The sequence below is a fragment of the Betta splendens genome, chromosome 9 (assembly GCF_900634795.4).
Source record: "Betta splendens chromosome 9, fBetSpl5.4, whole genome shotgun sequence".
Classification (NCBI taxonomy): domain Eukaryota; kingdom Metazoa; phylum Chordata; class Actinopteri; order Anabantiformes; family Osphronemidae; genus Betta; species Betta splendens.
Window position 1 is genome coordinate 22,475,859 of NC_040889.2, and position 13,164 is coordinate 22,489,022.

Consider the following 13,164-nt stretch of genomic DNA (forward strand, 5'->3'; position numbering starts at 1 on the left):
TGGGGACCCCTTCTCATATGCGAGCCTCTTCCTCCATGCCCAGCCATTTTAATTCCTAGTGGTATAAAATGTTTTAAGAACATACACTAGTCCTAGTTCTTCTCATGTTCAAGACCTTGAAGAATTTTCTTGGTATGTGATTCTTTATTTTATCAAACTTTTGTATAGTGTACAAATGCACCATTTACAATATTAGTTTTCATTTTAATGGTCGAGTTTTATTACAAGATACAAGATTGTATATGACTTGCGTTTACAGTGACCCTCAAATTACCTGTAAATCATTCATAACTGACTTTAGAAATATATACGGTAATTCAAATCTGAAGATACAGAAATGAACTAATTTAAGTCCAAAGCGTTTTTCATTAAAGGTCCTGTATCTTTTAGGGCATCGGTGTGGGATGACTGCTAATGGCGACCCACTTATGTCATTATGGTTAATTAGGTCTTTATGTCACCAGCCTCGATCTACTTAATTAAGCTGTCAAAGCCTCTGAAATCCCATGTTGGCATGTACTCACGCAGGCAATGACACAGTGACATGCACAGTCTCGCGCTCACTGCATGCGGGTGTGTGCACATGACCAGTGGCCTCTCTGCAACCTGCGCAATCTGCCCATTCGACCCAGTCCGGGCACGCATTCTATAGTGGTGCCACTGGTGGCTGCAGCAAACTCCCCACAGTAGGAGTGGGCAGCAGGATTGTCCTAATCACCTCCCAAGTGTAGTTCGGATGCAGATGGAAACAAAAGAACATATGGCCAATTAAGAAGGGAATGTGAAAATGTGAAACACATATAGTGTAAACGAAATCACGCTTCACGCAATTAACATAATTCTGCACCAATTAATATTGTTTTTTCCCGACTGGTGTCGACAGCAACACTGTACTTTTAATTTCTGTATATGATATTTATTTGTATAATCTATTCCTTTTCTGTGACTTTGGTCTGTCAGTATTGTTTGCATACTATATTTCTAAAAAACCTTTTAGACTTAAATATCAGATTAAATTCAGTTTTGTTTAATTATAAATAATAATTACCTAGTAAGCACTAGGTAACAGTGGAGAAGAACCAGGCTCAGCTTTGTCTTTAAAGTCAGGAGGCTGTCGGCCTCTCAGTCTGAAGCTTTTTGTCCAGCTGGAAGTTGATTTGTGTCCTATGGTTTATATATAGATTAATGTATCTGTAGGTGTGGAGTGTCAAATGAGTAGCAATGTAAATATATAGTGCTTCCTTAAAATATTTTTAAAAAAGCTAAGGTGAAAAATACCGGTCCAACCCATGGCTGTGAAACTCCATGACTAACTTTCTATTAAATGTTGTTACCATAAACATGCTGAAACTGATGAGATGAACCAAACAATATGCACCTGCGCTGTGAGGCACTGAAGTATAAGTAAGTCTCCGTGCAGGTCATTCCTGTGCAGGTGTTAAATAATTGCTTTCAATGTCTTTCAAGCGTTTTAGAGATAAAGGGCAGATTAGACATACGTGTATAATTAGCTAAAACCCCTGAGTCGAGGGGGTTTCTGAGCACAGGTTTGACGACAGCAAATTAAAGCCTGTGGTACAGCGTGCACGCTAGATGGATTCATGTGAGCGAACACGGACCCGCTGATTGAAGGTACAGGAAGACATCGACACAGTTGGGATCAAGGTTGAGCGTGTGATTAAGACGGTTAGTTGGGAGTTGATTCAGTGTTAATTTGAGTGACCTCCAGCAGCATCACCTCCTGTGTGAGCGGCTTAAATGGACACGTCCTCACATCCTCATGCTCCGTGTTCATGGGAATCAACGTTGGGAGCGTGGTAAATAGCACTGAGCCGACTGGACTGTGACCAGCTGATGTCATTCTGGAAACCAGAATTCCATCAGGAAATCATTCGTTCAAGTTTTATTTCTGCTGCCGGCTGTAAAAGCTGAGTAAATGCTGAAAGTCTTCTCCTCTCGTTGGTAATGAGTTGGGATAGTTAATATTTCTAGTGTGGAGTTTGCTGTTGTACAGCGGTGGCCCAATTAGAGCAAATACAGGTTATGAAAGCATCATTTCAGTTGTTTTATGATTGTTGATACTTCCTAGCTTGTATTGTCTAATTATAATACTAAATGTGTTTGATGCTGGATGAATTGCTTCTTAATTTTTTCCTGTGGTTAGTCTTCTGTAATTGTTCGAAACAACAAAGTTCTTTTGTTCATCTTTTCACTGCGAGCTAATTGTTTTGTCTCCTATCAGCGCACACACTCTCACACACACGCAGCCTTCACCGTATCCATGTGTGCCGTTGGATTAAATTTCTATTAGCTTTCCTCGATTGAGTTTGAAGATTGTTGATTAGCCAGTAATGGCCTTTGTTACTGCACTAATGAATAGCTTGATTACTATTCTACTTAGCTACACATCAGGAGGTAGGTGATGCTTACCAGTGTGTGTGTGTGTGTGTGTGCCTCTGTATGTGCGTGCATGTATGCGCATGTGTGTGTGTGTGTGTGTGTGTGTATGTGTGCCTCTGTATGTGCGTGCATGTATGCGTGTGTGTGTGTGTGTGTGTGTGTGTGTGTGTGTGTGTGTGCGGCATCTGTTGGTTTTATCCTCTAATAAACACACGCAGACCGTTATAGCCAATTATCTGGGTTTGTGTCAAGGAAGCTGATGGCAGCAGAAGAGAATGATAGATGTGCTGCTCTGCCAACACTCATCTCACGCTCATTCTCCTTCCTTTCTCGTTGCTTCCCCACTCTCTGTGGATATGACTCTCAATAACTTCTCTCCCACCTGCTCTCTGTATTTGCCGGCGAGTATTGTCTTTTTCTCAATTCCTCCATCGTCTCCACTTCATCTTCCTCTGCCCTCCCTCTCATTTGCACTTCTCTTTTGTCTTGTGTTTCTCACCTTCCTGCTGCTTTAATATCCTGCTTCTCTGCCTCCTTGTTTACGTCTCCCTCGGTTCACTTTCTGCTGACTGGACCGACCAGGCTCTTGACAACTGCTTTGGTTCATTGCATTGTGTGTGTGTGTGTGTGTGTGTGTGTGTGTGTGTGTGTGTGTGTGTGTGTGTGTGTGTGTGTGTGTGTGTGCGTGCGTGCGTGCGTGCGTGCGTGCGTGCGTGTGTGTGTGTGGCTTTGCTAACATGTTTGTGCACATGTGAGAGTTTGGTAACAGCCAACAGACGATTGGCGTGATGACTCCCTAGACGCCAGTCAGGGCCAATAACGAGTGTGGCACATCTGGCGTGGGAGCGCCTGTGAGTGAGTATCTGGTGCTGATGAAGACGTCAGGGGCTGTGTATGGGCAGGATGCAGAGTAAGATGAGCGGCCAAGGATCCCTGGAAACCCGCAGAAGAGCTGACTCGCATGTCCTGTCAACAACACATCGCACACACCAGCACATCCACCATAATCTTCAGAAACAGACTAGTAAAAATATAGTGTAAATAACTGACTTCACATAAAGCCATCATTTGATGTGAGGAGAATGTGACTCTGCAACCCTTTTGTCCCTGATCTCTCTATCCAAGCTCATTAAAGCCCAGACTCGGTCCCCGCCCACACACAGGTAGCGCAATCACTCGTTCCCCCACTCATGTGTGGACGCACAGGCCTCCACATAATGCTGTTAATCAAGGGGATGATCCTCGCTGACGGACGCGCTACTCGCACCCGCGTTGCCGGTCTGTCGCCCGCCTCCGCTCGTGTTGTGTGTGTTGTGTTTGGCCACACGCTCACTGTGTGTCTGCGACTTTGAGGGATGAACGCCGTGGTTCCCGGGCAGATTCTATCCACGCGCGCTGTATCTGTGCAGCCTTATCACCGCCCGTAAGAGCCTCTTTGCAGCGGCTCCACAAAGCATGTCACATTTTAGCATTTGCCACAGACGTTCTGGGCTCTATCTCACTTGTTGCTCCGTGGTCCGCCGTTTGTTTTGCTGTTGCAAGATTTATACAGTGTTTCTCTCTGTTACGCGGCGTGACTGTGATGTTCCTGCTCCCAGCAGCAGATATGGGGCGAAGCGTTGCCTTTCAAAACATTTTGTGCTGCTCTCCAATGCAACAAAGGGGAATATATATATCTGGATATCTTGGCCTACTTTTATCTTGTGCCGCTCGCAAGCCGAGTCTTTGTTCCGCTGCCAGCAAAAGATACACATCTCAACAGATGTGCAATATATTATAGTAATACTGTACATGGATGTCACACATCACAGTGGGGCATTTTTCTTCAGGTTTAGAGTAAGAGAATGGATGGTTTTATTTAGTATCTATTAGTGTGTGTGTGTGTGTGTGCGTGCGTGTGTGTGTGTGTGTGTGTGTGTGTGTGTGTGTGTGTGTGTGTGTGTGTGTGTGTGTGTGTGTGTGTGTGTGTGTGTGTGTGTGTGTGTGTGTGTGTGAGAACAGGTGACATGAGGGTGAAAGTTAAAACAACAAAAACACATTCCCCCCCTGGGATTGACTTGATCCAATCAGCCACCCTCTGCTATTTCCTCTCTCACACACACACACACACACACACACAAACACACACACACACACATGCTCCAGCTTAGGCTAATGGTGCGGGCGACAGCAGTGCGGCCGCCACATGTGGTCTCTTTGTCTGAGCCCAGCGGAGCCCACATCAGTCTTACAGGACATGCTTCAACCTTCAGGCACCATTAAAGACCGCGGCTATTTTCAGTGCATCGTCACACGGTAGCTCTGAACTAATATGAATACATTAGCAGTAAAGCTCCTCTAATAACACTAATAGTATTCTGCTGGGAGAGGATTTGATCTGAGCGCGTCTTTCTCCCCGTTTCACACGTTGCAAGACTGATTCATGAACTGAGTGCTTGAAAACCTTTTTATGTAAACGCATAATCCCTCGAATGTTGCGTGCATTCATCCTTTGTGTGAGGACGCTTCATACTTTAATGACCTGCTAGTCATTTCTGACATTGTTAAATTCAGTTCTCATTAGATAAAAAGATGCCTGGTTTGATATATACTGAACACACACACTATTAGAAATTTCAATTTCATTGTATTAAAGCTTTGGACTCAAGCGAAGGCCCATTTGATTGTTCGCTGTGATCTCAGCACAGTAAATTAAAGTAGAGACCCGTGTTTTCCTTCCAGGTTGTAGCACAAGTTACATTAGCTTGTGTTTGTGCCGACACCATTCTCCACTTCTGCAGGACACGGCTTGTGCTGTTTGTGTTTGTTTGTCCGCCTTTTCCTCCAGTACAACCTTTACTTTGTAATAGAAACTGAAAGGTCACCCAGCGTCTGCCTTTAGATGGAGAATGCAGAGCTGCCGTGAGCCCCGTGGCCGCGGAGCCTCGCGGATCAGCGCCGGCAGCGGGTGGAGGACGTGAGAGAACGGGCCCTCAGCCGAGCCTCCGCAGACGCTAGGCCGAAGAATAACACCAAATTTCCTCCTCTCTGCGTCTGACATTTCCATTTCCTAATGCACGGAGGGAGGAGGAAATTAAAGTATGTGCAAACAACGCAGCCCCGGCGTTTACGCGTCTGCCACAAAGCTCGGCCACTCGCGATTTATGGAGGCCTGGACCAGTAAATACACTCCTCAGGAAATGTGACTGGGCTCATAAACAGGGCAGCTTCCCACTGTCCTACCCTTCACCCAGACGACTCTGCGAAAGCATCTGGGCCACGCATTCTTCATGCTCTCACTGCTACCTGGGGATTCCAGGCTGTGAAGGATTCACTGCAGACGAGGCTCTGACCTGATGCTTTTTGCAACCGCTGTTATTTCGGGTGTGCGCTTCGCCTAAAGCTGCGTTCTCTGTCCAAATAGAAGATGCATGTTTCCTGTACTTACTGGTCACAAGGTAGTCTTCAAAGTCCACAAAGCGCCATATCCTTTCTTTTTGCATCTCAGCCGTGACAGCTTTGCTTGCGCGGAACCCCTCAAAGCCGAGATTACAGCAGGATCCTGTTATGAGACCCTCCGTCCCGTCTTTATTTGTCATCTGGAAAGGTTGAAAAACAAGACTGTAACGCGATTCTATTACTTTTCTCGCCTTACTCTGACAGATGGACGTCTTTAGAGGAAACATGTCTTTCAGGGCCTGTTTTCTCCCCACACGGTTTTATTTTAGGGCGGATACTGGGACTGGGTAATCTTTTGTCTGTCCCCGCGTGGAGCGGCGCCAGAGTGGATTCACGATTGTTTATTTCGGTTCGGCGTTCGACGTGCGCCGGCGCTCCGTGGTCTCGCCCCGCGTTGAGCTGCAGCTCAGACTCCTGCTCCTCTCCCCGTCTCCCAGGTGGAGTGGCTGAAGAACGAGGACATCATCGACCCGGCCGAGGACAGGAACTTCTACATCACCATCGACCACAACCTGATCATCAAACAGGCGCGTCTGTCGGACACGGCCAACTACACGTGCGTCGCCAAGAACATCGTGGCCAAGAGGCGGAGCACGACGGCCACGGTCATCGTCTACGGTAGGTTTTCAGTCCCGCAACCTTCTCATTTGAATGTGAAAAGTGAATGTGAGATTTCCTGCGTCTCATGTTGATGCCACAGCCTTTTTAATAGGTAGCTGCCGTCGTCTCCAGGCCCCATCTGCCGCGTGGAATTAGCTCTGCTGCCGTGCCAGCGCTCCCTCTTTGTGATTGGCCTGAGAGTCCCGCATCACCTTTGACCCCGCCAGTCGGGGCCCGCCGCTTTAAATTGGAACGAGCGGGCGTTCCAAGCGTCCGCGTCCGCAGCCAAGAGTCGCGGCGCGGCATATGGCGCGATAACAGCTGCGAGAAACAAAGCGGCAAAAAATAACTTTGAAACGGCGCCGCTCTGAATAGCGGTGGGTTGTGTTTTTGGTCAGGCTGAGCCCGTCTTGTGTTGTTCTACGGAAAAAACCACGAGGAAAACATTTATTGGGAGGAGGAAAATGTCTCCCGTGCCTCATTCTTTTTCTTCTTTCACCAAATGTCAGGGCGGCAGCAGTGGATAGGAAACAGTGTGAGCAGCAGCGATGTGTAGGGAAACACGTACGCACACAGCCCGGGTTCCTCCTCGACACAGACTCCATTCGCCGGGAGCAGTGTTTCAATCAAAAATAACTGTGCATGTGTGAGCGCTGGATGCAGACGGCGAGAGATGGAGTGGTTTGACACTGACGTATCCTCACAGAAATAGATTGTTCAATCTGCGGTTCAATTTTCTCAGCCGCACGAGGGCCCAGCTGACACTGTTGACAAGGTGAAACAGTGGTGTGGAAGGGAGGCAGAAAACAGCGGAACATAAGTGAAAAATGTTGCGGGGGGAGGCGGGTCAGGTGAGGGGAGGAAGGGGGGGGGGGGGGGGGGGGGGGGGGTCAGGTGAGTCAGGAGGAGAGAAGAAGGAGGAAACTGAAGTAATATAGAGTGAGTGCAGCGATTCCTTCTAATTGAGTGGCTGAGACAGCGCGGCCTCGTCTTCGGGACGCGGCCCGAGGGGGGGGGGTTCTGGGGCGCACCCGGTTCCGGCTTCTCACGTCCCGGTGCGTGTCGTCCCAGTGAACGGCGGCTGGTCCACGTGGACGGAGTGGTCTGCGTGCAACAGCCGCTGCGGCCGCGGCTTCCAGAAGAGGACCCGCAGCTGCACCAACCCCGCCCCCCTGAACGGAGGCCTGCCCTGCGACGGACAGGCCATCCAGAAGCTGCCCTGCACCTCGCTGTGCACCGGTCAGTCCGCACGCCTGATCCCACCCGCAGCAGCCGGGCTCGGGCTATAACCCCCCATCCTCTCTCCCCAGTGGACGGGGTGTGGACGGAGTGGAGCAAGTGGTCGGCCTGTGGGACGGAGTGCACGCAGTGGAGGAGGAGGGAGTGCAACAACCCGGCCCCCAAGAACGGAGGCAAGGACTGCGAGGGGCTCGTCCTGCAGGCCCAGAACTGCACCGACGGACTCTGCATGCAAAGTGAGTAGAGCTGTGGAACATTACGACACGATGCCACTGTCACACGCCTCTACAGTCATTATTTTGTGGGATTTGCCACATTGTGGACGATGAGAGGTTTTCTAAACGCCCAATCGTTAATGCTGCGAGCGTCCATTATTCAAGTCAACCAAGTCCAAAGACACAGAAAAAGACAGAAAAGGACACAAGCATATTGTTAACTTTCTTTCTGGTTGTAGGTGATGTGCGTTTTAATTATTGGCAGATAAATAGCATCAGAATCGGCCCAGTGTCCTCAGATGTTATGATGGTGAGGTCAGAGCTCGTCCAGCGTCTCATTCACGGCCGATCAAAGCTGCCCAGAGTCTGTGAAAGCACCTAGTGAGGTATAGATTCAGGCTCATTTCCCCCCATTGATTTTGTGTCTTTAAATTGACTCCACAAGCGCGACTTCGTGTCAGCACTTAGGTTTTAAGTTGCCGTGGCGATAACAGGAATCCATGGACGCGCGGCTCCCACGCGGTCGGGGAGGAGGCGGTGGTGAACCAGGATGTTGCAGCTGCAGATTAACTAGTTCTACGCGGTTTACATCGATTTCCTCGTCCCTATTAACTGAATTGATGAGAGGTCGCGTTTGGGTTTCGGGGCCGTGAACGAACTGATCACACTGTAGATGCACGAGGCCGGCTAATGTTTGAGATAGTGCTCTGTAATTGACTTTGAGCTCAAAAAGCACTTCAGCCGACCTCCCCCTTTAAGCGTTAGCTGTTCGACCTCACTTCTGCGCGGCGTTGACGCGTTTTGTATGTGTGTCTGTTTGTTTGTTACTGGAGGCGTCGACGTGTGCGGGTTTCTGCTTTTTCAAGAGTTGTTTTATGTCTTTTGGCCTGTTGACATTTCTCTGACATATCGATCAGGGCTCTTGGAACAGATCCGCTCTGTGTGTGTGTGTGTGTGTGTGTGTGTGTGTGTGTGTGTGCGTGCCTGTTTGTGTGTGTTTGTGCGTGCCTGTTTGTGTGTGTGTTTGTGCGTGCCTGTTTGTGTGTGTTTGTGCGTGCCTGTTTGTGTGTGTTTTTGCGTGCGTGTGTAACCGTGGCCTCAGTAATCGCTGCTCGTTGTGTCACACGAGGCCGTCGCAGCATCAGCAGGTACCGATGAGCATCACAGACGCCGTCTCCGCGCTGAAAGCTCCGGCCTCCTTTTGTTTCTTCCCATTGTGGCTCCTAATTGCTTCACTTTGTCTTATTGTTTCCTTTCTTCTTCAGGCGCTCCTCCTCGTCTGTTCTAAGTGAAAATGCTTTGTCTGGTTCCCACTGAATCAGCGCCGCTTAATTTTTCTGCCGTCATGTTGTCGTACGTTCGAACAATTGTGTTAATTATTAAAACATGATACAGCGCGTCGTTCAAGAGGAAGTGGAACGCGCTGAGACGACGGCACCGTTTAGAAACCTGTTTAAACTGTTTAAAGCCCACTTAACCCCGTCGCTGCCAGATCAGCGTGACTCCTGCAGCTCTGCTGGAGCTTTACGTGCACCACGCTGCTGTTGCCTTTATTAATTATACAGCAGGCCTTTATTATACATGAGTACATCAGCGGTTTATCTGTCACAGACCTCCCGGCTGCTCCGGTTAAGTGGACCGTTCACCGTGAGACAGCACTTATTCCATCGCACACACCAGCTTTGCTCCGTTTACAGTCAAGCTTTTTGGCTCATTTATCGGTTCACGTTCTGTTATGCTTGTCCCATTTGTTGTTGCTGTTGTTGTTATTTTTCCTCTTTAATTCATCCCACAACCCCTTTTCTTTTCCTGTCCAAAGGTTCATTGTTTCAGACGTCCAGTGAGCCCAAAGAAAAGAGTGATTTGGGAATCCCATGTAAGTTGATGTTTTACGTTCTGTCCCTTCTCCTTTCGTCTCCATCACCTGTGTGTTCCTTTGAGCGTCAGCCGCTGTGTTTCACATTAACATGACACTTTGAGGTGGATGATGAAAGTTTCGCACTTGCTCTGTGATGTTGGCTCTTATTGTTGTCCTGATCAAACAATGATCTTCAAACATCAGCTCTACTAGTGTTTCTGGAAGAAGTGATAAACGACTCTTAATCATTTTCTTCACTCATACGATGGGAAACAGAGTTTACGAACCCTAAAATAAGCAATAAGTGAGAGAAAGGCTTTTTGTTAACTTTCCAGCTGCATTATTTGTTTTGTTGCTTGCAGATAAAATCCAGAAAACACAATAATAAAAAATTGAATGTAACTGCTCTGAGTTCGGTCATGACCGTGGGGGGGGCATCATTTTCTCATGTATGTTACTGTAGCAGCAAATCGATTTTGGAGCCGTTGATCACTTGTGAGTTTGTTGCAGCTGCTGTGATTTTGGAGAGAAGCCACAGCTTTGACTCGCTGCCAAAACAGGTAGTTTTGGCAGTGAAACATAAAGCAAACATTCACCACCAGGTCAAACTGGGGGTGAACGTTTGCTTTGTGTTCATGGGTGAATAGGCCCACGTGGACCTCAGTGAAGTGCGATCACAGACACAGTCACAGACACCGACCCGAAACAGAGACTGTTCTACGGCCTTTAAAGTGTGTAAGTGAAGGATTGACTCTGACAGTTGTTACTGTCTTAACTTCCATCCATTTTCTTAACCGCTTACTCACGGGGGTCACGGGGGTGCTGGAGCCTATCCCAGCTGGCTACGGGCGAGAGGCAGGGTACACCCTGGACGGGTCGCCAGTCCATCGCAGGGCAACACATAGACAGACAACCATTCACTCACACACTCACACCTACGGGCAATGGAGAGAAGCCAATCAACCTAATGCACGTCTTTGGACTGTGGGAGGAAGCCGGAGAACCCGGAGAGAACCCACGCAAACACGGGGAGAACGTGCAAACTCCACACAGAAAGGCACGAGGTCCGCCTCCGGGAATCGAACCCAGAACCTTCTTGCTGTGAGGCGACAGTGCTACCCACCGCACCACCGTGCCGCCCCTGTCTTAACTTATGGAAGTTAAAATTTACAGAAAGGAACAAGATCTCCTGGCAAAGAGGAGTCTACTTTATGAAGGCAGTAATAGAAGAGGAAAAGGAGGGAAAATCCTCCTTCCTTCCTCTTCCTCTCACGCAGTGTTTTACCACAAACTGTGAGGAAGACAGAAATTGAGAAGTGCAAAAGGCAAACGACCCCTGCTATTTATTATTACTGTCCTTTTTTTGCTTCTCCCTCTCATTTTATCATCAAAGCGATCCTTGAGCGCTGTGATGTGTTCTAATGACTCTCATTTAGGTTCCACTGAAGCAGTTTCATCATCTCCGTGAAGATGACTGGTCTCAGACAGAAACAGACGCACGAACAGCTCGTTTATCACACTGTCCGAGTGTACGATCACGTAGGAGCTCAGCGATATCGTCTATGCGTCCGCTGCGTTCAGGGACAGTGCCGAGCGTCGGCCGTTTGTGTTTGACACACATCCAAAGTGAAGTAGGAGCTGGTTTGTCTCCAGCTCGCGAAGGTGACGCAGCTGTTTGTGTTGGTTACAGACCAGCTTAGCTGGAGGGGATGAGAACAGCAGGAGGATGGAGACTAAACCACCAGCATCAGTCTGATCCAGCAGACGCTGAAAAAGGACCAGCTCACGTATTCGGTCCATTCACTGAGCATTGTGACACAAAGCGTGTGATCTAATAGTGTTTGTTGTCATTTTAATATACCTTCCAGACGATGACAGATTTACTAGGCCGCTCGCCCAGTCTCTCTCTCTCCCATTCATCCCCCGTCAGTGACTCAGCGAGGTCGTGTCCACCGCGAGCGCAGCGCGGCCGCCGTCGGAGCGTTGGTGCCGAGTGAAATGAAAAAAGCAGTGAGTTTCAAGTAGTGATTGTCCACAGCTCCGCTTTGGATGCAGATCACAGAGAAGATGGAGGCGAGCTTAGCCGCGCTCTCCTCGTTCCCCCGTCTTTAAATCCTCTCGGAGGCAGATTGGACGGAGTCGGCGAATGACGAGGAGCTCATCCAATCAATACGCAGGGATTCGAATGGACCGGGGCCGAGTCGCGGCCTTTGTGGCGTTGGGGGGAAACTCTGTGCATAATTATTTCCTGAGCCCAGTTATGACCGCGCACTGGTGGCGGATGCGGTTACTAACGGGCTCGAATTCCAAAATGTAAAAATAAACATACTGCGCCAGTTATTACTGACGCAGACAGAAGACGGCTCAGCCCAAACACAGGGATTCGGCAGGTGAACACTGATTCATTCTGATTTTGCCACTGAAAACCATTTGACACTTACAATATTACAGCCTTCTTGTACTTTAGCACCATCAAATAATACTGAGTGAGTTTAATATTCAATGCACCTCCGTTCTCCTTTACAATGGTTACAAGATGGGAGGAACATGGACCGAGCCGAACCCAGGATTCAAACTCAGGCCCTGAAAAATCAACATTATAGATTTTAGTTTTATTCTGCCGGCCTGTCCGTCCGTCCGTCCGTTCCCCGTGAGCGCAGTGATCTGTCCGTCAGGCTGAGCTCCGTCCTGATTCTATTCCTGCCAGTCACTGCACCGCCTCAGGCCACACTAAGACACACACAGACGTCCAAACACATTATGAATCCACCTGGGAGCGGCCGAAGGCGTCTACGCCCTCATTTCCAGCCTCCACCTTGTCATGAAGACGAGCCATTATGCAGCGCTGCCGGCCAGGAATTAGAGTGTGAGGACGGGACGTTTTCAACCAAAGCAGCATGTTGTTGTTTTTTCTGTTCTCATGTGAATGAACAATACAAAGAAAGAAGTCGACACACGGAGCACAGAGTGGACTTAAGTGCTCGGGAAAAGCTGCAGTGAAGCACATAAGTGCGTTTTTTGTTCAATCAAAAAGACCTGTCATTCAGGTTTAGAGAAACATTCGGAGAGCGTTTTAAAACCAGCTGGGAAATCACTCCATCAGGGAAGTTATGCTTTTAAAATATCATGGTGGCTTTAAAAAAATATTAATATTCATTTACTTTTTCTTGTAGAAGGAGGGTACATTTTTATTTCTTTTTAACTTTTAATTAGCTTTATCAAACACATAATTATAGTAAAATATAATAATCAGTCAAACATTTTTGATGTTTACTTGTATGAGGAGAGCAATAGGATTTAATATGTTGCAGTAAAAGTAAAAGAGAACTTAAAAAACGAAAAGGCTTTGCTTCAAAGCAGTTGTATGTAGGTTACTCAGACAGGTAGAGAGTCTGATGGGACGTTTTCTTCATC

At 48.0% G+C, this 13,164-nt stretch overlaps 1 protein-coding gene across 4 annotated transcripts in view; it reads left to right on the forward strand.

The window, feature by feature from the left end:
- The window catches only part of unc5ca (unc-5 netrin receptor Ca), a 119,268-nt gene that overhangs the window by 88,693 nt on the left and 17,411 nt on the right, over positions 1 to 13,164 (forward strand). For 3 of the 4 annotated variants that reach the window (XM_029163105.3, XM_029163107.3, XM_055512156.1), the window contains 4 exons: positions 6,276 to 6,456; positions 7,510 to 7,677; positions 7,749 to 7,913; positions 9,712 to 9,768. In XM_029163105.3, the coding sequence (XP_029018938.1) occupies positions 6,276 to 6,456; positions 7,510 to 7,677; positions 7,749 to 7,913; positions 9,712 to 9,768 (571 nt within the window). The remainder of the gene's footprint in view (positions 1 to 6,275; positions 6,457 to 7,509; positions 7,678 to 7,748; positions 7,914 to 9,711; positions 9,769 to 13,164) is intronic. The other variant, XM_029163106.3, reaches the window with a different exon arrangement.